General features: G+C 32.9%; 1 protein-coding gene across 1 annotated transcript in view; it reads left to right on the top strand.

Annotated features, from left to right (window-relative positions):
* Positions 1-27,245, top strand: part of LOC108905708 (mRNA-capping enzyme) — a 51,692-nt gene that overhangs the window by 15,523 nt on the left and 8,924 nt on the right. The window contains exons 3-4 of the mRNA XM_018708691.1: positions 1,422-1,504; positions 15,228-15,277. Of these exons, the coding sequence (XP_018564207.1) occupies positions 1,422-1,504; positions 15,228-15,277 (133 nt within the window). The remainder of the gene's footprint in view (positions 1-1,421; positions 1,505-15,227; positions 15,278-27,245) is intronic.

The following is a 27,245-nucleotide window of genomic DNA, read 5'->3' on the forward strand; positions in this document are numbered from 1 at the left end:
TTTCAACAGATTACAAAACATTTCAGGAGATTTCAGTTATTTTAGCAGATTTCAATGATTATTTAAGATTTCAATAGGATTATTACAAATTAAAAGAAGATTTCAAAATTTCTTAATAAGTTTTCAAGGATTACGGGAAGATTACAATAAGTTTTGAATGTCCATTTGAATAAAAATAAATGAATTAACTTCCACTGTCATTCATTTTATTCATTAACAGTAGTACTTAACTAACTTTTCAATATTTGTTCGATCATTGGCGTATTTTATAAAGGAGTGAAACAGTAAACCCCATTGCAATATTTTATTAGAATTTTTTTATATGAAGCAAATTATTTACTAAAAAATATTTATTGGGAAGACTGATTTATTGTGCAACTTTTTTACCTCTTGTAATTTTTCGATAAAACCGATAGTTTTCTAGTAAAAAAATTAGATGCGTCATCGTTCACTAATGGGGTAATTGCGAACATTTGTAAAAATAAAGTACGCGGATGTCATAACAAATAAATTGTTAATTATCATATTAATAAATTGACACGTTTTTTCAATAAGCTGGTAATTTAATAATAACATTAAGATTAATTAATGAAAAATGTTTGATAACTTATGACTATGGGACTTGTATTAGATAAAGTTATTTATCTGAAATAAAGTTTAATACAAACGAAAAACAAGGAATGCATAATTAAATTTAAAGAATATTCTCGAAATAATATCCATTTTGCTGCAAGCATAACCTAATACGTCTGTTGAAGTTATAACGCACTCGCACAAACAGTTCTTGGTTATTGCGAAGGTCATCTGCTGCCTGAAACATTCTTAAGCGTAGTTCTTCCAAGGAGACAACAGGAGTGGCATAAACAATACTTTTTATGTGTCCCCACAAAAAGAAATCCATAGGCGTTAGGTCAGGTGAACGTGCAGGCTAACAAAGAGGGTAATTTAAACGTTTAATCTGAAATGATGTTGACATCTTGAAACAAATATTTCATGAGTATTTTTTTCCGACCATGAATGAACATTATGAAAGTTTACTGCACCTACTCTAGGAAAATTTGCTTCATCGGTGAAAAGTATACCTGTTCATTAGGAAATATAAGTCACGCCTGGAAACATCCGCCTAGTTTATTTTTACAAATTTTCGCAAAGTTATTCGGGGTGATCGATTAAAATGGGACGCCCTGTATAAACATAATGTACGAGATCTTTATCAAGTTCCCGAAGGGCCGATCTCGAATGTTCATATGAACTTTTTTTCTCATTTTTTAATTGTTTTTTGAGTAATCACTGAACTTAGTCTAGAAGACACTTACTGAAGTGGACGAGGGACTGTATATTATTATTCTCTACCTAAGTTCAGTGCTCGCTACCCTTCATGTCGTCCCCGATTTTGCTACATTTAGCGATATGTTTTGCAGGAGTTCGCGAAAGAAGGAGTCGCTCACGTCAAGATCCGCATCACCGGTGGCGGGATGCTGCCCCCACTCCGGCTGTTAAAACTGTAAGTACCCACCCACTACCACCCCCCACCCCCCTAAAACAATAATTCCCGATGTGGAAGTTAGCGGACTAACTTATAGGTGTGTTGTTTACCGCTACGAAGTTGAGAGGAGCAAATAGACGACAGGTGCAATAACCTTTACGGTGGCGACTGTCGCCCCGCGTATAGGATGTTCAGGGGTTACTGCACTATTTCAATACCGAGTGGCACAAAATGAACTATTTATTTGAAATTAGAACGAACGTCATTTCAAGAATGGCCATTTTTGTAAAAATTGTCATTTCTCTGAGAAATGGTCATTTGATTCGATGCGATCAAATGACCATATGATGGATTATTGACAGTCTTGTCATCCTTCAATAAATACTCATGTTACTATGATGTCATTAAATATGCTATTTTAATCAAAGTTTATTTCTTAGGTAAAATTTAGGTAATTTTATTCTACAATCATTTTAATGAGACATAATTTTAGATAAAGATATCATGGAAAAAGTATTAAAAAAATATCTCGTTTACTAGAGACTTACTATGCATACACAGTAGTCATTTTATTTAATATATTGTCACTTATATTTATGTTATTTGAGGGATGTATTAGTAAAAAATTATAAATAATCTAATTCATTTTAATACCGGGTAATACAAAATGAAGTATTTATTTGATGTTCGACCCAACGTCATTTCAAGAATGACCATTTTTGCAAAAACTGTCATTTCTTAAAGAAGTGGTCATTTGGTTCGTTTCGATCAAATTACCAAATGGTGGTTCATTGACAGTTTTGTCATCCACAAATATTTCGTATATGATTTCATCGAAGATGCTATTTTAATAAAAAATAGGTAATTTCATAGATACGCTGGTCATTTTATCCTAGTCATTTTAATGAAACAATTTATTCAAAGCAGAAGCGTGTTATGTAAAACAATATATAAATATGTATCACTTTTTCATTTAAGAGATTTATCTACTATGCTTACACAATAGTTTATTAATAATAACAATAATTTATTTAATATACAGGGTGTTAATTAAATATGTACAATTATATACAACAAAATTGGGTAAAGGGTATTTAAGATATTTACAAAATAGCAATTTTTTTACAAAAGTTTAACATTTGTGTCTTAAAAACGAAGCATCTGCGGAACAATGTTTATTTGAACTTTTTGTCTTAAAATTACTTAATCGTATGTTGAATTTATTGTACATATTTAATTAACCATACATGGTTACATATAGTTGTGATATTTGAGGGTCGTTTTAGTAAAAGATTCATCTAATTTATTTCAGTACTGTCAATGAGTGGTCCAAAATGAAGTATTTAATAATTGAAGTTCGAACGAACGTCATTTCAAGAATGACCATTTTTGTAAAAATCGTTATTTCTTTGAGAAATAGTCAGTTGATACGATTCCATCAAATGACCAAATAGTGATTTATTGATAGTTTTGTGATCCACAAATATATTGTTTATGATTTCATCGAAGTTGCTAGAGCAAATATTATTTTATAGATTCGCTGGTCATTTTATCCTAGTCATTTTAATGAAACATAATTTTTTCAAAGCAAAAACGTGTCATGAAAAAATATATTAAAATAATATGTCAAGGATTCATTCAAGAGATTTCCTATACATACACAGCAATCATTTTATTTCATATTCAATCACATATGTTATTTCAGAGTCGTTTTAGTAAAAATAAATTAAGGAGACGTCATGTCATAAAACACGATTTCTCGTGGCCGAATTTGATCAAAAAACGATAACTATGCAATCAAAATGTTATGTTTAATCTTTGTTTAATTTATTCTACTACCAAATAATACAAAATGAATTATTTCTTTGGAGTTTGAACATATATTTTCATAATGACCATTTTAGCAAAATATTGTCGATTAATCTAGACATCAAATGATGGAATATCAATTTGAAGTTTGAAGGACATCATTTCAATAATGACTGATAAAGATTGTCGTTGATTAACGTTCCTTTGATTCAATTTGATGAAATCATGATTTTAAGCAGTTTTGATATCCTAAGAATTATGGTTTCATCGAATATGCCAATTTAATATTCATCATCATCTCATTTTGCATATAAAATTCCCTGGGCAATAAATAATTGTTTATAGAGTAAAATCTTGAAAAATTAAAAAAAAATCTAAATGGTTATAAAAGTGTAAACATTTTTAGTACTGATCATTGTTTATTATGACAATAAGTATGTCTAAAAAATTGTGTGCCCTTTCTAAACTTTAATTTAAACCCACGGTACGCGTACTGTTAATGCAAAATTCAACTTTTTTGATTCGAAGTTGTTGCAACTTTATAGAAAATCGTCAATGAACAAAAAAAAATAAAGAATGACTTGTTAATTTAGGGCTTACTTTCAATGTTACAGGGAAAAATATATCGAAAAATTGATCATTTTTCGTTCTTTTTGCATGTTTGTTGTTCCCCTGAATTTAGCAATGGTTTTTTGGAAAAGGCAAACTCGGATTCTTATTCTACATTTACATAGTATTTGAGATTTTTCTTTTCAACAAAATAGATGACTTCAAACACAAACGCTAAAGCCTACTTTTACTGCTCTACCGCCTGAATTAAAAAAATTTGTCTTTGTTTAGAGATGGTACTTTTTCAAAAACACATGCATATTATTCAAAATTTGATTTAATCAAATTCAACATTCAGTAACTTACACGGAAGAACTATTATGAATCTTCCATGTTTTATTATTTGTATGATTAGGTATGTGCCAGATCATAACTTAATCACTCATTGACAAACGCGAGATTTTGTAGGCGTGTCCGACACGCTGTACCAAGACGATTACAATAATATAAATACGTGCAAGACCAGTAATGCAATCGCCTTAGTTAATCAACAATCGACGGTTTAGTAAAGCGTAATTGTTTGTCCTCGAACGCTAGTTGAGACCATAAACCCGGCTGACCAATAGCGTCCCGCGGAATACAGATAATTAATTAAGAGCTGGTAGTTCTATAGTCGCCGACAGACCTGGTCTATCCGCATCAATTCGATTGATTTACATCTCTAATTCCACTTTTAAACTATCGGCAGCCTTGATAAATATACTGGAATTATGTAGTTGTAAATTATGTACTTATTACTTTAATTAATGTAATTAGTATGTATTAAAGAATTTTAACACGGACGGTATGTTGATACAGAGAATTACTTACGAGAACCTGACTCTTCAGGACGTTTAAATATTGCCCCTGTTTTCCTTTCACGCCATTGCTCTCAGTCTTGGCCAGTACTTCAGTTGACTGTTTAAATAATGGGATAAAAAGTTATAAGAAATGTTTTTATGTCGTTAGATTTTAAACTAATTATTGTAAAAATGGTCATATTTCTGAAATATTGGTATTTCATAACATAAAACACAAGCCAAGTCATGATCTCATCCAGTAACTGAAATATAGTCAGTTAATGAAAAATACAGTAATTGTGTCTGGTAATGGAAAAATCCGCATATTTACCAATGATTATCTGTATCAAAATAATGAAAAAGCGATCATTACTTCAAAATAATATTTGAGTAGGGATATGGATAACTAGAGTAGACTATTAGACGATTGTCTAAGTTGTCTCTTCCTCAGGTTACAATATTATGAAAAAACTTTAAAAGCCCAAACATTTGTAAGTATAATTTTTTGTTTGGGCTTTAAAAGTTTTTTCATAATATTGTAACCGTTATAGAGTTCCTGAGAAAAAGACATTAATGTGCTCGAAAGCTTGAACTGAATAAACAGTCTTCTTTGTTAAATTGTCTGACATACCCGGATACGGATAACTATAACTAGGGTAACTGGGACTTGGGATAACTGAGGAAATTGTTTTATTTATTTTAAATATTATATTTGATCGCTATTATTTTGCTGTAAAATGACCTTCACAATAGTTTGTGTTCGTTGCTTCTTGAGATTTCAATTGCTGCAGGAGCATATTCGTGATATAAAGGAAAATTTGACTTTATAATGCAAGAAAATACTATTATATTTTTCTACTTTCCATAAGTAGTACATTGCAGATTTCTGTATGAATTGCTATGATCAAATATGTAAAAATGCCGATGTTTTGAAACCGGTGACATTAATTGAAGTAGATGTGGAAGAATTATTCTAAGAAGAGATTGATCCGGTTACAGATGATACGGCTACAGAGGGAACATTTAAAGATCTTATTCAGTTCGAACCGAAGATGAAGAGTTAGAGTTTAATGAGGCTTCTACAGAAATTTCTATAGACCATAACTTCTCAGTCGAATAATCGTAAATTAGAATAGAACTTTTTTTTATTAGAATAAATATTTATTTTATAATAAAACGTATTTCAATTAATGTCAATAAAAAATTACGTTACTTAACATCTAATTTATTTTAAATATCAATTTGTACATCATTTTTTTGTATTCGAGAAATATTATATTCAAAATAAATGCTGACCTTGCAATGAAGAATCGTATTTAAGAATTTATTTCAATGAAAACGATGTAATTTTTGAAAAATAAAGGCTTCTTTGTATTTTTTTGAAATTTAAAAATTGAAATGTTCTTTATTTTACATATAAATTTAAATTGAAAGATTTTTTGAATCGACATTGTAAAATTCGAATAGATCTTGCTTCCCTCTATCGATTAAAAAATCATCTACTATTTATCTGTTGTAGAAGCTGAGAAAAAGTCGATTGAAATTGCGCGAGTGAATTATGCTGCTCCGCTCCTCACTTTTGACTCTCTGCTCGATTCCTGTGAAACGTATCAATCTTTTTTTCATCAGAACAGTTAAAATACATTTCCGAATTAAACAAATTTTCATAGTTATAAAATCTATGCTCCAAACAATCAAAATCACTTTCGATTTTTATTGTACGGTACGTTGTTTTGCGGTAAACTCACTTCAACTTTGAGCTTTCATATCTCGATGACGATTCATCGTATCCACAAGATCAAAACTGGATTTTCTTCGGCAATCCTTCCTCTAAATACGGTAGCACTAGCTCTAATGTTTATAGGTATTTTTTCGAAGAAATTTTGAAAAAATTCTAATTGTTGCTAAAATGGATAAAATCGAAAATTTCTAAATGGGTATTGATATGATAGTTGAGACTCCAAGGGTATGTATAAAAATTCAGAGCTCAAAATAATCATTAGTTTTACCGTGAGAAAAATCTGCATTTTCTTAATTAAAAATTCAATTGTTCGAAACCTACCCGGCTGATTTAGATGAAAAAATTTCTGCAAAACTACCATAGCATGAAGTATTCAGAACCATACTTTTTATATGGCTGCTTTAAAGTCAAAGTCCGATTTTTTTTCGGTCTATACTATATTGCAGCAACAATTTTATTTAATTTTACAATATGTAAGCGTATAGTGCTCGATCATTTGATGCACTCGATAACATAACGTTTTGCTAATTTCGAAATATTAAATTTAATGTAAGCCTAAAAACAAATACATATGTATATGTATGTATGCGCTATCAGATACGTGATAATAATATGTTTCTTCTTTAAATATCATTTATCTCTATTTAATTTGATTGTTTTCATGGCTTATCTAACAACTTGTTGCTGTTTAAGTTATTAACGCTAATATATATATTTTTAAATTCCAACCAAAAGTGGTAGAATTATAGTTTGCCACGTTTTTTTTTATTGTCTGCAACCGAACGAAATGAAAACGGCGCACAATCTAAATCCTGCGTTACTTTTTGGACACATTTACTTCTTAACGAATCATTAATAAGTTTTAATAACAACCTCGTTTGAAAAAAATCATAAAAGAGTCTTGTCTTATTCGGATAATTTCTAATAAAATTTTTAGATCCTATTAAAAATCCTTCTAGTATTTCTTCAACCTACCCGGTAAATAATGAAGTCATTATTCAGCATTAATCTCATTAGCTGATACCCCCTCCGAACTACCCACGCCAAACTACCCCATTAACTCCATCGTCATGGCTATTATGATTCCACAAAAGGCCCGCCGTTCGCTCTATGCTAGTAAGAATATGTTTCAGCCGGAGGGACTATTCGACATCTATAATTGCAAATATAAACCGATCAGGGCTGGAGGCATACTATCTTAATATACAAGGTGGTGGATTTTAGGAAACCGCTAAATTGTAGTAGTCGCTTTGTTGAGTAAACGTAATACTGTACCTCGATTATTTCTTTTACAATTTAACATTTATTCAGAGCTTTACAGTCGTATCTCAAAGTAATAGGCAGTGATTTAATTTTTAATCCCGTTCACCATTTTTAGCAGTCAACGCAAAGAGAAGTAAGAGCCGTTTGTAAATTCTTCGTATAAAATTGTGCCGCATTCTCCCACAGCAGTCGATACTGCACAGTTTTAGGAATTCTTCTGTTCTGGTCTTCATTGGTGTTTGGTCCGTGACGTCAATTGGGTTGCGTGTATTCGGTTCCGGATTATTCTGTCGGCACAGGCAAATAGTCGTACGCGCGGGAGAAGTCCGAGGATATTTTTCCGTTACGTGCATGAAGGGAATATTGGAAGTGCAGCAGGTTTTTTGGAATAGAGTTTACTTGGTTTTGAGTCACGGCGAACAGGAGACTATCATGAGAATATGAATAGCAAAGTATTTGAAAATGGTTTGAATCTGTTTTGCCACATATGGAACCTGGTGCTGTCATTGTAATGGATAATGCATATCATAGTCGACGATTAGAGAAATTGCCAACATCAGCATGGAGAAAGGTGGAAGTACTGGTTAAAATCGAAAAAGATCGAATTCGACGACACAACGTTTAAATCCGAATTACTGAAAATCACGGAGAGAGAAAAAGGCCAATACATTAAGTATGAAGTGGGTGAAGTGGCTGCAGTTTGTGGGATTACAGTACTTGGCTTGCCATCCTACTACTGTGAAATCCCATTGAGTTAATCTGGGTCCAGATAAAAAATGGAGTAGCACGAAAAAATACCACATTTAAATTGCAGGATGCAGTAAAGAAGAGCACTGACTCCCCGTCTACCACGCCAGTGGTGGTAATAATAATAATAATAACAATAATAATAATATCTCTACTCCTCATTCTAACTACGAGAGTTAGCCCAGAAGTCGGAGACTTGTGTGCGGGAGAGGAGGCGGCATATTATTATTACGCAGGCCGCATTTGCGCCCAGGAACGACTTATGTTGGTAGGCCCTAACCACCATTCAGTGCAGGAATGAGGGAAACCTGGAAAACCTCATTAATTAGGGGGGTGGTCAAATGCCAACCGGTGTCAATCTCTCACATTGACCCAAGCCAACATTCTTCCACCCTACCATACCTGCACAGAGGGTGCCAATCCTCCGTACAAGCATAGCTAATCTACGGTCTAGCGGCCGCATTCGAAACCCGGGCAGATCGACACATCGATTTAAGTACTGACGCCTTAAACCGTACGGCTATCGACCGTGGTTTTACTCTTTGTCGCCATAAGATATACAAGAGTAGACAAAGGTTTCGTTATTACCGCCCTAAAATAAACTTTCACCCTTGTCGATGACATTTTATTAATAATTGTCGTCCATAAAGTCACAGATGTAATCGTAACCACCAGACGTACGTCCCATTTTTTCTTATTATCCAAATGAATCGTCCCTATCATTTATAATCTGAAGGGTTTCGCTTACAGAATGGATATTATTAATCTTTATTAAATTTATATTTCTCAGGTGGTCTCCGGGACATACGGTGACAATCATTCATTGCTAACTACAAGTGTCTCGCCTTCATATCTTGGGCTAGGCCCGGGCATTTTTTAAAGCCTTTAAAATCGCATGCGAGCATATCAGTGCCGATGATAAATTCGGGCCAGTTTTGGAACACTTGGATGATTTGAAAATCTTAATCATCTGCAGCAGGAATAGCAATGCGAAATACGCATAGTTCCCTTCCTTTCTTATTATTCTCCTCTTTGTTTGTTTTCAGTAAGTGTGCCTAAGTGCATCCAAATTTTACAAAATGCACCGTGACTAAAAAAGTTTGGAAACCGCTGATCTTGAACATTTGTTTAACGGTGCTTTCCAAACATTTTTAGTTCTGATTGTGTTAGTATGTATTCAAAATAGATATTTATACATACCTTCTAGGGAATTACGACCTAAGTATTATTACTATTAATAACTATTCTTTTATCATTTACCAACATAAATCACCGAAAAAAATCCAACAACTCCAAAGAATGCTGTAGAGACTGACCAGTTTGTCGTGGGAAAATAAATTAATAAAGGAATTCATGTATCTTTTATTGGCGATTAATCACAGGCTAATTAACCGGATGGTTGTAAAATGGGAAAAAATAATAAGTTCCTAAACGACAAATTCGTGTTTTTGGTAGTATCAAAATTAATTTGAACAAGGCTTCTTCTGTGACAAGCCATTTTTTTTCTAGGTCAGGTATACGTAGCAGCATACCACCGGCTCAGTATTCTATAGAGGCGTTTTTTAAATGTATACGGTGGGTTAGTTGCCTTTACCAGATATGCTGTTATACATATTTTTACATTTTTTTAAACAAAGCTTCTACATTAGTTTTTAAGGTGAAATACTAAAGTATCTCTGAACTTTGCTTTTAATTTCGTACTTATTAAATACAAACATAAACGAATGATTGTTTTGATTCCACCACTGAATATATTACTATTATTTCAGCGTTTAGTACAATATCATCTCAGAAGTTATCGAGTTGTTTGGGACATAATATCATTTCATTTCGTAACCCCCTGTATATTACTTATCTTCCACTAATAACTCATCTAAGCTTTCCCAACAACGGACCCCAGACACCTCTTCATATAACGTAACCGATTTGTTACCAAAATAAGAACTACAAGAGAGAGACATATTAGGATCTCGCCCGCTAATGAAATGCAATAATTCCACATTATCATACACCCTGTGAAATTAAAAGAGATGGCATTCGATTAACGCCCGAGCGCCTCGACTAATGTCCAAACTAAACATTCGAATGAATCAATTTTTCGACTGGCCGCGGACTGACCTTCGCCGGTACATTACGGGCCGCACCCTGTCAGTCATCACAGGAGATGGAGCTACCGAACACTTTTTTTTTGTTGATGTAAATATAAAGTTTCTAGTAGATTTCAATTGAATCTGATCTGACCTTTTGAATAACAAAGTAACATTCAAATAAAAGATCTCCAGCAACTGGAATCAGAGCCCTTTAGGGTCATGAAATTTTTTACGTATAGTTTGTTGAAAAAGGAATATGTCAGAATTGGCATCTTGATTATGAGAAATAGAAAGGGCCTTAAATTAATTAACCATATTTTCGAGAAACTCGAGAATAACTGAAATTTGTAATTTTTATTTTATTTCACATTCATTTAATCGTAGCTTGATTTGCAGTTTTCCTTAGCAGTTATCAATGGTAAAACAGTATCTTGGCTGATTGGCACGTTGTTGATTTAACTTCTGTATGTTTTGCGATACACATACCTCGATTCTTGAGATTAAGTCTTCTGGCCGATATTCATTTGCTGTCTATATTGATCCATGCCGTTCTAGTGTATGATTTTCACTAATAACTGGCTTGATTTTTAGGTATAACTTTTTTTCAGATTCAAGGTAACTGTATTTGTATAATATTACACTGTAAACATCAGGTTTTTAGAGTACACCATTTATACTACTAGTATTTATACAAATAGTTTTTGCTGTTTGTCCAGGAATATACTGACCCTATCTTTCTAGAGGTACTATTGACTGTTGTACAATGTCTCATACTATATCGGCATATAGGTGCAGAGGAGAATAAAGAGTGATTTTTGAATTTCCGTTAATAAGTCATGTTTTCCATTTTTTCGTTACACTTTACTAAATCTTTGTACACTGTAAAAAATTTCACTAAAATTTCACTCAATTTTACTCAATAATGTATCAATTACTGTGCACACCCGATTGATTTCACTCTATTAGTATGAGTACAACTGAGTGAAACTATTACATCAGAAATGAGTAAGTTTTATTCAAATCCGAGTTATTGCTAACTATCAATTGAGCGGCTTATGACTCTATTCTGAGTATATAAAACCAATTTAGAGTTTACTTTTTCTCCAATATGATTTAAATTGAACTATTATTGAGTCATTTTTTACTCATACTTGGTTTTTAATTAACCAAATATTGAGTGCAAAAATAAATCACTCATAAATGATTAATTAGGATATACAGCGTCAAAATTAATTTCCTTCGCGGAGCCTCCTCCTGTCCTGGCTGAGATCCACCAGCTGAGACCCGCCGCCGTCGGCTAATGCCTGTTCGATCACGCTTGTCTGGAGCATCTAACGGGCCCCTATCAACTGTGGTCGAGATTACAGAAGCAAATGTAAGTGGCGCCATCTTCACGGCGTCATTCAAATTACTCGAAATTAATATACATTTAAACTCACTCAGTAATGAGAACATTTACACTGATTTAAGTACAAGTGCACCAAATACGAGTTCACGTGAAGAATTTATTTAATTGAGAGTACTCAGTTTTAGTTTAAATATAATCACAAATTGCATTTTGATTTCGTTCTAACTCCATGATGAAGCCAACGGCCTTATTTATTTCATTAAAATTGTCAAGAAATTTTGTGTGTTCTAGCTTTAAGGCTAAATTATTTGTCGTCAACACATTTGAACCAGCATTTTGGTTTTAGAGTTGCTGCAGGGCTTTGTTCTATCCACATTTCCATTTAGATATTAGAGTAGTTTCAAAATCTCATGAGCCGCGAAATGCGCGAAAGGCGTGGCGTATCCACATAATTCTTCTAATAAGCACGTTGTGAAAACATTGACTCAGAATTAGACCACGTGCCTCATTACAACCAGAACTAGGGTGCTCGGACATCAATAAAGTCAACTGGCGAACGTTCGTTATATATATATATTTTATTGCTTAAATTAAAATAATAAAGAATAGAGCATTTTATTATGATATTTGTGATCGGAGCAAAGGCTTGTATACGCTACGAGAGCTCGGGATAGACTGTGAATAATGGATGTAATGTTTTTAGGACGTAAAATAATTTAGGCGACGGTCGGAATTATGTTACTGCGCATATCAAAGTCAAAGCTCATAAGATTTTGAAACAACTCTACCAAGGATTGGGGAAGTAAGGAAAAGCCAAGCCCTAGTTACCTACCTCTTCAATTTGTCCATAAAACTGAGGAGAAATTTTATCTAGCTCACACATTTGACAACTTTTCTCAATTTTGACTCGTGTCTACGACAGTGAGTCTTCGAAAAAGCTTTTCTTTAAATTCTTGAAAGTTTTTGCAGAGCTGCTTTAATTGGAATAGTATCATATCAAATTCAATAGATGATAGCTTAAAGTCAAGAATCAGAACTTCACAGGTTCGTGAGCAAGTCATACATCAAAACACAATGAACTAGTATGCATATCAGATATAAATATCGATCAATGGATCAGATTTTCTTCTGGATAAGAGAATGATACGTTTCTGGATATGAGAAATGATAAGTTTCATTTTATCAATTTTAGACTTTTAAATTACAAGGTCAGGACACTTTTTCACATGTAAAATCGACGTTGGGTCTCGTGCTAATCATTGCTGGAATCAAGATTTCTTGCAACATCTCTTCATAGTTCTTGGTGTTCAGAACAACCGCTACATTTCTTTGTCCGTCAGCACAATGACAATGTCCCAATCAGATCTCAACACCCGAAGGGTCTCCCTCGAGATATTGGGTTTTGGTGATATCTATGACCTCTTCGTGTTCTAGAGCTAAACCCAACAGACCACCGTTGGACTGAACGGGCCCGCCGCTTTTCTACAAGGCCTTCATTTAGACGGATTTTTAACCAAACTGTCGGACTGGTAGGCAATCCGGAGAACGGCAGGACGTGAGCCCCCAGCTAACTCGATTATCTAAGCTAAACGATCGGGCCATTGTGCTCTGACACCGCGTTAACTATATCATTAATTTCGGAGTTGCGAAACTGGCGGTCAGGTACGATGGATAGGGCTTTTTGGTTTCTCGCATTCTCCGCTTGGATAATTCTTAGTTTTGTTTGGCTGACGCGTAAATATTTAATTATGTACTCGGCGGGATATCTAGAGAATTTTGATACAAAGGGGATTGCGAAATTGACGCAAAAATTATATAAAATCTAGAAATATATCTTCACCTCGACTTTTACTAACAATTTTTTTAATGCTGGCCATCCCTCGGAAATGATATAAAACCGTTGATCCCTTGTCCACAGCAATTAACATTTTGTTTTCATCGCCTACTAAACTCACAGTTTTAAATCCGTGACACGGATCTGCATATAATGCCATTTTTCTCCAGAATCGTTTTCTGTAGGCGATTTTCTCAAGAGACAACTTTTTTGTAATAAAACGACCTTTTCAATTTTGCTGTCCGTTTAATAAAATACGACCACTGTAAATGTTTTGATAGCTAAAAGTGGAAGGAAACCGGAGAAAACTATCACCCAGTATATCGATTTGACTAAAGCTTTAACAAATAATACGCCATAATAGTTCAAATAAATGTGCCAAATTTTAACGCGATCGATAAAAGGGATACTAAACTTACTAATTAAATTAATTTTATTTTGACAACTTTTTTTTCGTAGACCGTATTTATTTATCGTCGTAAATATGCAGTCGAACGTTGTCGGTGAAATTTGCGGACACCCTGTATAAGATTTTTACGTAATGATTCTGTACTTATCCAATAGAATGTATTCTGTATCAGAGTTGCAATAATGTACAGCTTGATCTACCTTTATACACTGTAAAAAAATTTCACAATACAATAATGTATCATTTTCTGTCCACATCCGATTCAGTGAAATTTTCACTGTATTAGTATGAGTGCAACTGAGTGAAACTATTGCATCAGAAATGAGTGAGTTTTACTCAAATTCGAGTTACTGCTAACTATCAATTGAGCTACTTTTGACTCTATTGTGAGTATATAAAACCAATTTTTTTTTCTCTAACATGTTTTAAATTTAGCTATTATTGAGTCATTCTGAGTATATAAAATCAATTTAGAATTGACTTTTTCTTTAATATGATTTAACTATTATGGAGTCATTTTTTAATTAACTAAATATTGAGTGCAAAAATAAATCATACTCATTAGAATATACAGTGTTGAAATTAATTCACTTCGCGGGGGCCTCCTCCTGTCCTGGCTGAGACCCGCTAACTGAGACCTGCTACCGCCGGCTAAGGCCAGTTCTTCTGGCGATCACGCTTTTCTAGAGCATCTAACGGGCTCCTATTAACTGTGGTCGAGATTACTCCGAACCTTTATTGCTTTCACTAATGCAGATTTTTTTACAGTGTAGGTAAATAAAGTATGACAAACAGAATGTGCCTTAATAGTATTAATGCCATTGAAAGTACGTAGTATTACTTGCCAGGTAATTAGCAAATGTTCTGTTAGACATATGTATTTAAATGTACTTAAAGTTCTTGTTATTTTTTTGATAACTTCAGAAACAACAAAATTACAAGTAAATATTCACTTTATATGACTCTGTACATAAAATACAAAATATTCTTCACGTATTTCGATATTCTGTTCTAAAAAAGGACAATCAGAGAAACATTACGCTGAAACGAATACTAATTTATTTATATTTATATTTTCTAATATGAATTTTAATTCTTTATTTTCTTTACAGATTTTTTAGAACCGTTGATGATTTCATGAAAAAATATGCAAATGATCCAGGTAAGTTCATTCTCTTATTTTTAATGATTGTCGAATATTTTTTGTTACAATTAGAACCTATTTTGTGTTATATATCCGTGTAATAATCGTACATTTTTGTTTTACAATACCGACTTATAAATGTTTCAATTTATGTTTGTTTATATCATCAAATTGTATTAATTTTTATTTAATTTTCTGTAATTTCTCGACGTAATAAGCCTTATTGATGTTTTCAGTGTTTATATGAATCATTGAAAAAAATATAGGAGTGATTTTTTCCAATGTAATAGTCTTAAGTAAATAAAGTCGATTCCTTAGACCGTTTTAAGAAGAAAGGTTAGTTTTCTAGATACAAATATTTAAGAAACATAATTTACACAAATATCTATGAAGAAAAATATACAGGAAGATGGGGGAAAAATTAGTAGAATACGAATACGTGATTTAAAAAAATATATATTTACGTTGAAAGAAATATGTGTTTTCAAAAAATTACAGAACTAATGTAAAATAGATGCTATTGTTACCTTTTATACATTGGTCATCACAAAGCAGTTTATCTCGACAGCAGCCGGGTCATTCGCTAGAAATTAAGAGGGTTTATGAAACAAATATCAAAGTTACTGTTCTGTCCGTAAAAACAAATAAATAGGTAACGCACCGGGGGGGTTACACTTTAGAATTCAAGGTATATCCTTCCATACGTTTCCTTTATATTAATTAGCAAATATGTATCATTCTTTCTTCAACAACTAGCTAGTGTTACCTGAAATAAGTCGAGACACTACCGGGTGTGTGAGTCATACTATTATTATGTCACCTACCTCAACACCACCACCCAGTATGTGTTAATCGAAGCGCATATAAGACCCCGTACAACTTACAAGTCACACTTCGAAGGAACCACAGCTATTAAGACCGGAAACACGTGGCGCGCCCTGGAGTTTTCAAAAACATTAACAAGTATAGCATATTACTCACAAATTCACAATAATTCATTAAACAACATGTATTCAAGCTAGCACACAACTAACCAATAAGAACAACCTCTCTTAGTTTCGGCATTCTGGGCTACATTATATACTCATAAATTACATTATCTCAAGGGCAAATAAACACTTGGCTGGCACATTCCGTGTGAACAGCTGAGGTTTGATTCAAAGCAATCACGATAGCTTTCATTTCATAGTAAAATATATATTGATTCCTATTATTACAATACTTAAAAAATAAACAAGTGTTAAACAGATATAATAATTGTTTTCGAATGTTAGGTTAGTTAGTTTTATAATTGAATATGAGTTTTTAGTATTATCAATTAATTATTCAGTTTGTAGTACGTATTGTATGACTTATTGCTTTTCAAAAAGTAGTATGGTACCTACCTGTTTAAAATAACACTACGGTTAAAAAAACTCACTCATTACTTTGTTAATAAAGAATCCGCGATGCTTTGATTTTGAAACCTATTGCAAAATTAAAGACGACTGAGGAAATCAGCTGTTTCTCTTCAATGTTCGAATGCTTTGTTCCCTGTTGCGAGTTAATGGGAGTCAAAGGTAATTTGCTTATTTTTTAAAAGTCTAGTAAATTGTTTTTTCGATTTTCTGTCTTTTATCAGGCCATCCGAATACGTGATTAAAATTAATATCGAACATGAGCAAAAGAAGTGATTTTAAAGACGTGCTAAGATTGCTAAGTGCCGCAAGTGGCGCCCTCTAATAAGTAAAACCAAAATTCAGATCGAATTTGAATTCTTTGCCACAAAAACCTCGGATCCTCAAAATATGTGCAATATTTGTAATTTTTAAACGGTTATTTAAAAAAAATAAAAACAAATTTTTCACCTTGACGTCCTGTATCTTCTTAAGTATCAACTTTTGGTTAATTCGTAATATTTTCGTGTGTAGAACCAGTTGCCGCTCCATGTACCATTACTTATGGGACACCTTGTATAAAATTATAAGGGTACGAGTCTATTCGAGGGGAATTCGTGAGAGTTAGTGTTATTACAATCCGTATACAGTTCTCTGCTGTATCCGAGGGCAGTGCCACCAATCTATAACTCTTTCGTAAAGTTCCTTTCGGGAGCACTTATCAATTCCTGCCATTTGTGTTTACCTGATCTCATTTGCCGTATTACAATTTATGGTGTTTACTGCGCTTTTGCGGTCTGATCTAATAAAATACAGAACGAGGAAGGCGTCGCCCATCTCTCCGATTCGAATTGATGTTTACGAGAGGCTGCGATAAGGATGTTTGTACGTTTACGCGACGAGCGACATAGTTGACAATACCGGGCATTATTAAAAAAATTAAATGTGGTTTTTGACTGCCGTACGAAATTTTTATCGTTTTATAAATACTGTAATCAATTCGGGGTGTGTATCGACAGGCATTGATTTTTTTGTGGACAGGGACGTATTAATCAAAATTTACTTTTGCAAAAAAATAGGAAGATAAAGAATTATAATTTTGTTCCAGGATCGTTAGTTTTCCTGGATTTTATGTCAGTCTTATATTACTTCTCTTAACCAATTTATACAGGGTGTCCGGGAAAATGTGGGAAATCTCTCGAGTGCAGATAGAACATGATAAAAGGACGCTGCTGGAAATCGGTTTTTCTTGAATAATTTTTAAAGTACTTAGTATAATTTAATACAAATTTTATGTGAAGGACACTAGTAAGGACCTCTTAAAATCGTGTCCTTGAATCATATTTAGCTTTTTTAGTTTACCAGGGGCGGGCTAAGTTTTACAACATAATGCCTACATTTTTAACACTCTGTGTGATAAAGACTTTAAAATAATAAACCTGGGTAGCTTCAACCTTAGACTAAAAAAAGGTACCCTTGTTTATTGTCAATAAAATGAATCGTTTACGAGAAAAAGAATAATAAACGAATTCATGTTTTATTTTTTATAAAAAGGGCCATGATTTCTATTTTTTTTTTATATGAACATCATCATCATCATCTTATTTTTTCATGTTCTATCTGCACCCGAAAGATTTCCAACATTTTCCCGGACACCCTGTATATACGTCAACGTTTCATGTTTGTTTTTGCAACATCTTCAAGACTCATAAGACTTTTAGACACCAGGAAATTTTTCGAAACAATCAGTATTTACTAAGTAAGTAAATGATATTATGGTACGATCAGTATGATATAGTTGGTCCTTATTATTTTTAATTTAAGACTGACAAAAAGAAACCATACTTATATAATCCTCAAAACGATGAAGATTCGGATCTGTTTGTAATATTTAATTGCCCTGACCAAATCTTTTCACAGCTATTTTATTCGGGGCGTTACTTCTACCGAAAATTCCACGTAATTTTCGCACAGTCTCGGCTACACTCTCTCCGTACATGTAATGAATTTTCAAATTCTTCACTCGCTCGTCCATACAATTCAAATCCTGCCATCTATTTTTCGATGATGACTTAATTCTATCGAATTAAAAAATAAATCAAAATTCTAAAAAACACACGCCGCATTTCGCTTCAAGTACTTTCCGGTACATCCTAATCTGTGGAATTGCGGTTAACAGGTCGACATTTTTTTACACAGCACAAAAAATGGCTGGTGACACTCCTAAAGTACTTTGTTGAAAGCTTATCGCATATCTGGCGAACAACACCAACTTTATACCGTACACAAACACACATCGAATCTTATCTCAATCTAAACAATCTGTCAGCTGAACGTAAATATATGAAATTAATCTTGTAAGAACATTCCATAATCAGTTAACAGGAAAAGTTGGCCTAATATTCGGTTGAATGTAAGAAAATCATGTTTCAGAAGGAGTTCTTTGACTGTTCAACTTGCTACGAATGTATCTGCATTTTGTCAGAGTTTAATTCTATAATATTCGCTTCTTTGTCTTTGTTATAATTTGGTAACTATACACTGTGTCGCAAAATGATAGAACAAAATTCATATTTTTTACCAGTTGAAATTTAAAAAAATCGCTGAAACAGGTTTAGACAAGGGCGGATCTGTTTTGAGGTGGATGTGAGAGGGGGCAAGCAAATTTTTTCTGGATTATCTTCAGTACAACTCGCATAATAAAAGTGTAGATCCCTGAACTTGGGCAAGGTCCGCAACATTTTCAAAATTGCAAAAAAGTTTAAATTTAAAAAAATGCCTATTTATATATATAATATTAAAAAAAAAATTGAAAAATTTGAAAAATCGACCAGATCTAGGGATCTACATTTTTATTATGTGACTTGTACTGAAGGTATTCCAGCAAAAATTAGCTTGCCCCCTCTTATATCCAAGAAGTGGAATATTTCGACAGATCCGCCCTGGCCTAGTTAATAGAAATTTTCACTTTTCTGCAATATGTATTTTCTATTTTGTTTTAGCCATCTTTGACAGACCTACAACATTACCGACATTTTTTTTAAAAAAGACGCTCTATATGTTATAGTATAAATTGATAGCCCTTTTAAAGACGAATTTAGCGATATCAAGTTATACCACAGAGCACCTAGTGTATACCTGTATGTTTCCTATCACAAAGTATGGGAACTGGTCAAGCCAAATTGCGGGGAAGTGGAGTGTGCGAGGTAATCTAAACGCGCATACTTTGAACAGGTCCGGGTTAAGCACATACACACAATTACACTTATGACAAATATTCAATTTTCAAGTTTGGAATTCAGAAAATAATATATTTTAATGTCTTGCTTATATTAAATTTAAATATATTTATTGTCCATTAAATAATGTCAGTTTATTTAATATTTGTTTTGTAGTAGATTTCACTGAATTAAATATTTTAATTTAACTTCATGATTTATTCTCACATCGATATACTTTTCACATACACTGAGAAAACATTTATTACTCGTCTACAAAAAGTACCTTCAGACTTTAACTTACAGATAGACTGAAAATCCGTAACATTAGCAAAGACATCTATGTCCCAAATACCTGAGTTAACATGTTTTAAGTTAATATTTGTAATAATATTATCAAGACAAGACTTACAAGTTGGGGTGATTCTTGTAGGCACATTTATGTAATGCTTCAAACCATACATCGATAACATATTCCTTAAATCCTTAGCATGCACCGTATTCGCGTCAATGTCCAAATTTATGTCCCCAATTATTATAAGAAATTTATATCTACTTAGAAGGAAATCAATAGCATTGCGAATGCACTCTATGAATACAGAAATGTCACCATTTGTGGATGACCGATATACAGTTAAAATCGAACATTAAATATTTGTATTATAATTTTATGTAGGTATGTCATTGCCATTATCCAAGAACAAATACAACACAACTGAATATGTAAGTTTCGGCACTGCAACAACTCCTCAGGCCCAAGCGAGATCGACATCAGGCACCGGGTATCGGTTTACATTTTCTCACATTCCCATCCTCATTAAAATTCGTCTAAAATGGACCGCGCGCGGCGCTGAGAGGTAAAAGTAAATTTTTCAAATATTAACATTTCTCCATCGCCCGGAGTACGAAGAATTCACGTGGGCGTACCAGCTCTGGACACTCACTTATCTCTCTACTCTCTAATTATCTGAGAGCCTTATCAAGTTCAGTGTTTGTCAGAGTTCGGTGCTTTCGGTGGCGGCGTTGTCAAATTTTCGTGCACGATTTTCTCGACAATATTTGATAAGAAAATGTTATACGGGGTGTTCCTAAATTATTGTGTCAAAGTGAAGCAGGACAATTAGAGGAGAAGATTCGACATCACTTAAACTTTTTAAAATAATTAAACATTACAGAATTGAGAATAAAATATTTCGCACCAACGTCCTAATTATGATGTCATACTGAAACAGGATATAGAAAATTTGATTTTTGTGTTGCTGTGTGCGAGAGTGTTAAAATAAGTTTAGATGTTTTAAAAGTCAATAGTACTGCAAAAAAATTTAAAAAAAGTTCATTTGAGCATAAATCTGGGAGCGCTTCAAGACTGTCTAAATTAAACTTAACGAGTGTAAAAATACTGAATATGACAAAAATATTAAAAGTTTTGTGTGGAAAACTATGAATCGAATCTCAATGACAACATTCAAAAGTGATCTGCCAACCGTTCGTTTTGTCATTTCTCATGTTTCAAATTCCTGAGTTTTGTTGAAAAGATATAAATGTACCTTTTCTGTACAGGGTGTTTGTAAATAAGTGTGAAATATTTTAGGGGGTAGTTTCGGAGGTTATATTGTGAAAAAAAGTTCATATAAACGTAGGTCGAAATATGCTTCGTTTTCGATATACAGAGTGTTTAAATTTTAATTTTTTATTTATTTTTATTCATTATTTCAGAGTTTTAAAGATATTGATTCGGAATTTGAAAAACGCTTTGTAGGGATAAATGTACATTTTTGGGGTGATCCGAATATTTCTACTTGCAGCAGTGGCGTTCGTGCGAGATTGCCACAACCTTTTATAATAAAAAAATATGGTACACCACTGACTTTTTTCCGTTTTAATATTTTTTTAGAAATCTGCCATCAATTCTGAATGGAATTGGTCTCTTGGATTTTTTTTCATCAGGAATAAATATTTTCCCGAAGTGTTCATATAAACTTCTAAGTTCTCTAAGTTCTTATTTTTTTCTAGTACTCTTTGCTTTTACATTTCTTCAATATCCCGTGTTACACCAATTCGAATAGGAAATGTTGCATGCATTAAAATGAAAAAATATTCGCAGAAAAAGGATTATACTTCATAAAATATATGCCTGTATTTAGAAAACACTAGGAAAATATTTTTTTGTAATTCGTAATGAATTTGTAGTCTTTTTTTCAAAGTACCTATATAAAATTTAGTTGGGAAGTTTTGGGATTTTTATTAAAGTATTCTGCCTGGGAAATTTCATTGTGATTACTGATGGATGGATATTCAAATATTTTTCATCATTTCAGTTCAAGTGTATCCTCTACATCTTTACGCTATTCAAACAATTTTCCCAGTGGTGTTTCCATTTTGCGAAACATTCCTGGATAGCTTTATTTAAGATGACCTTTAAAGTCTGTGACAAATTTGCTTGGGTGTTATCATTAGTCTGAAAACGGTGCCCTGTCAGCACTGATTTTAATTTTGGAAGTAAGAAAAAATCAGAAGAATCCAGGTCTGGCGAGTAAGGAGGCTGAGAGGGGACAGTAATTTTTAGAACAAAGCTGACTGTGTGGGCGCATTGTCGTGGAGTTGTTTCGCCACAACATTTTTGTTGAAATTGTTTAAAATTGAATGGAGTTGAGTGCAAGATTAGTTAAATTGGTTCTATCCGATTTAACGTCTATAGTATGTTTTCAGAAAAAGAGAATAATAAAAATTAGTCACCTTTTATTTCAATTGATTACTATTGTACCTACATACTTAAAATTATTATTTCTTGTGTTTTTGGTGTCTTATCGGCAACGCTGTAAGCTCGCACGCAGAAGACAGACTTCGGCTATTGAGTATTCTAATTCACTGTAGGATCGAACAACCTGCTGTAATACAATATGTTACAAGGGGCCGACAATCTGCTAATTAATAAGACTCTATATTTCTGGACGCCAAGCACAAAAAAAGACAGCCGAAACAAACTGAGTAAAAAATGCTCAGCAAGTGATACGTTACATTTCATCCACACATAAATGGCATACTTATAGGACGAAACAAATGTTAACTATTCTGAAATGAGGTAATGTTTGTTATTTTTTATATATAAATACCTGACGAAAATATTAACCATTTCGTTGCAGAAATTATTCATTATAAAAATGGCCTTATCGCAAAAATGCGTGTTATATTCCACTAAATAAAGCGAGTAATCTTACTTAAGAGGACTCTATAGCAAATAGGCAACCAGCAAAACATATTTATGGATTTTATTACACAGTTTGTCTAAATATGAATTAATGCACAAATCACAGACTTTCCCCCATTTTAGTGCAGATTTTCTATAAAATGGACTTAGGTTGAAACTCAAATTACTTTTTGTTGTAAAGAAATTTGTAATTTATGATGCCGCTTGTTCAAATTACATATTTCTTTACAACAAAAGGTAATTTGAGTTTCAAACTAACTCCATTTTATAGAAAATCTACGTTAGATTGGAGGAAAGTCTGTTATTTCTGCATCAATTCATATTTAGACAAACTGTGTAAGAAAATCTATAAAAATGTATTGCTGATTTGCTATAGAGCCCTCTTAAGTAGGTAACTAACAACTTTATGAATCATCTAGGTAAGATTATATCACTCTGTATAGGAAGGTACAACTCTACCTTTTCTAGACGCAAATTTCTAAATCCTGTGCTGCTATTTATAGATCTTTTTTCAGTTGATAAGAGTGACATGGCACTTGAGTAATTTTTCTTAAATGCCACCAACCTGAGTAATTAAAAATTGCTAATTACGTCCGATTTATCTATCTCGTCTACCAGCGAACCGCCTTGATGTGACTAATGAGGCATATGTCGCATTGCAGATTGCAGCAAAACGACAAACCGGGACTGCTCGAGTATCTAGAAGATTTACATCTGTTAACTATTTATGTAACGACATTATTAAGCTCTTGGAAGAGATAATTCTTGTCGGCATTTTACTTGGATTATTCCAAACCGTTCAGGGAACGAAATTTCCTTGCTTGCAGTTGTACTAAAAGTAAGAATTGTCGTCATGCACTGGTAGAGGAATGTATTGTGTGCTTTTAAAGGCATTTTTTGTACGACTCCTCTTGCCTTAAACACTTCAAATATTGTGGTGACGAAAATATGAATCGCTTCGGTACAAAAATACAAAAAACCTATGAAAAGTGCTTGAGGTTATAATCGAGCTTTAAGCATTTTTTGAAGGAATTGAAATATTCAGAATTTTTTAACAAATTCCAATTGATATTTTAAATTCATTTAATTTTCAAAACCTTTAAATTTCAATACCAAGCACATTTGATGAAACGTTTTCAAAAATTCGAATGAATTGTTTTAATTCTCTCATTTGTAAAATTATGAAAATGCACATCAATTACAAAGCACTCTTTTTAAAACATATGAAGTTCTGCTAGAACATTAAGCACATATCCCTTTCAATAGAATCTGTCAAAATATATTTTAAATTTTTCAAGCACTAAAAATTAAAAAAAAATACTTTCAATTTGGAAGTATCAATTACTTGTACATGATTTTAATTTTAAAGAGTAAATAATAGTTGTTAAAATTACATGTCAAGTACAAAGTCTCCTTGAAAGTGCTGGAAGTCCTTTCAGAGTTTTAAGCACATTTAAAGGATTTGAAATAAGTACTCAGAATTTAAAAAATGAAATTTTGCTATTTTTATTTGGAAAATTTTCAATTTCAAATTGCATGTCAACAACAAAGCACTTTGAGAAAGTGCTTGAACTTCTGATAGACCTTGAAGCACCTTTCAAGTACTTTGTGACATATTTAAATTTCCAAATAACCTACATCAAACACAAAACACTTTTTGTATGTGCTTGAAGTTCTGCTACATCTTTCAACACTTTTCAAACATAATAATTAAAAAATAAATTACCATTGTCTGTATCTGAATTTTTTTCTTAAATTCTGTGTCTGAATGCGTTAAATGTTAAATAACTTTATAGCAGTTAAATTACTGAGTTCCAAAATAATTTTTGTGAAAATATTTTTAATAATGTCAATAACTAAATAATAATAATTCCGGTATTCCGAGTGTTAAAAAAAGTGAAATTGTTAAAAAGCAAAAATATAAAAAAAATAAGAAACGCCTCACATTAACATATGTTCAGAACTGTTTCGTTTTTTTTGTGAGTCAAGCCGATTCAGTTCAGGCGATCTAGATGGTCACCAAACTAGTTCATCACACTGAGAACTTTAGAAATTAAACTATATTACTTTTTGAAGATATTAATATACCATTTATTGACACAGAGAGGTCAAATTTAGTATTGTCAAATGTGTGTCATCAAATTGTATGTTGTCATAATACCATTAAGAAGGGTTTTAAAATCACATTTTGCAAATTTTTCTCAAATTGTGCGCCTTACCGAAAAAGGACGAAATGTACTTACTCATGTATTTTATTCTGCTTTTTTAAAAAACGTTACTATTTTTGCAAACATTTCATTTATGCTTATAGAAAATTACTCCAAAACAAAAAAGAAGACGGTATCCCTGAATATCTGCCCCTGACCGTTTTATTTATCCTTCCTATATTCATATAATGCATTTATTATGTAATATCCTGTACCAAATTTAAATTTATTTATTTTTTTTCAGATATAATTAATGTGTATGTTAACAAGTCTCATTTAACGTGTACTGACATTCTCCGTACATTAACACCAAATCTGCTAGTTTCTGTGCAGAAACATTTTATATGCCAGCTAAGTAATACTGCAACACACAACGCACGTGCACAAGATGCACAGGGTCGCCTACATTTTATGGTTAATTTTCTTAATTAATTTTCTCGAAAGCAGAAGCATTTACACCATTAGTTGCTTAATAAAAGTTGCTCATTTTCGTGCCCTATATCACTCTTTTCAGGGAACGCACATGTTTCAGAGACACCCTATATGTATAGTGGAAGTTAAAGTTTCTCGCACTTTTAGTTAAAACAACTTTAGATTCCTTCTATTGAACGACTAGTTTGAAATACAAAGCACCAAATATCCTTTTCCAAAAGTATATCAAGTACTAGAAATTATGACATTCTATCTCTTAAAACATTGCATGGTTCCATATTCATTTACTGATCAGGAACCACCAACAAGTCGTTCTTGGACTCTACAAGACAGGGCTTGCTTTGCTACACAAACTAGACTTAAGATATAAATACTTATAATTATTTCTACATCCTTCTCAATTACATTTGTAAACGCATTGAACCACGTACAACTTCAAAGGTGTACACGCCTATCTGATTTTATCTGTGATGTTCACAATCAAGTAGCCCTAGTATCTAATCTTGGACGCAACGCCCATCAGTAACGCATGCACCGATGATCAGCAGCAAGGATCAGACACCCCTCCGCGTAATCGAGGATCAAACGCGATATCGAACAATCGGACCTGGGAGGCCAGCGTGTCAGCAACCATTTCTACATAAATAACCGTGCACACTCGTTTGTCTTAACGTTGTTGGATCCATGAATTTATTAGACGATGACTGTTCAGCGCTGAAGCACAATTATCCTGTTTTTTTGTTGAAGGGGCGCCCGAGATGGGAGATATCGACACCTCGCGTGACAACGTGGTGATGGATCGTATTTAGATGTTCCATTTTATTAGTACGTGCGAGCTTTTCCACGGATCTGCATAATTTCGAGTCTTGATCTGGTCTCGTGTGGATGGGTGAGGAGAAACAAACTTGAAGAGATGTTTCTAAAAGTCAATCAGTTGGTCTTCATGGATGTTTGGGATTACTTCTTCCAAAATCTACAGAAATTTACCATAGGGAATATTCGTTATTCAAGGATTGGAAGATAGAAAAAACAGTACAAGTTCGGAAGTTTTCTTGGTGTATTTTTTAACAAATGGTTGGTTTTCAAATAATTATGGATACATATAAATTAGTCTTTATCCACGACTATTGTATAATGTACCCATTATACGTCTGTTTGCTCGACCTTAATAATACCCATTAATCACGGCAGTGATTAATGAGTCATTAATCACTACTGTCAGATGCTTCCTTAATTTAGCTATAATATTATATTGTTCTGCTACAAACAATCCGTTTTTAAAATTTTATCGTGTAAACCACTAAATATTTTCAATTCAGTGCTGTACATATAAAAAAAAATAAAAAAGTGAATTTTCCTAGACCGGATTCGAACCCGGGACCCGCGGTTGGAAGGGAAAGAGCATCTACACTGAGCCATCAGCGACTTCATTTGTGCGAGTCGTATATCTGTTTCTTAACATACCATGTTTTTCGAAACATTTCAAAAAAAACTTCAACAAAAATATTTAGTAGTCGTGGATAAAGTATAGTATTCTACTCCCGT

Source organism: Anoplophora glabripennis, unplaced genomic scaffold, assembly GCF_000390285.2.
Source record: "Anoplophora glabripennis isolate ALB-LARVAE unplaced genomic scaffold, Agla_2.0 scaffold31, whole genome shotgun sequence".
In the NCBI taxonomy this organism is placed as follows: domain Eukaryota; kingdom Metazoa; phylum Arthropoda; class Insecta; order Coleoptera; family Cerambycidae; genus Anoplophora; species Anoplophora glabripennis.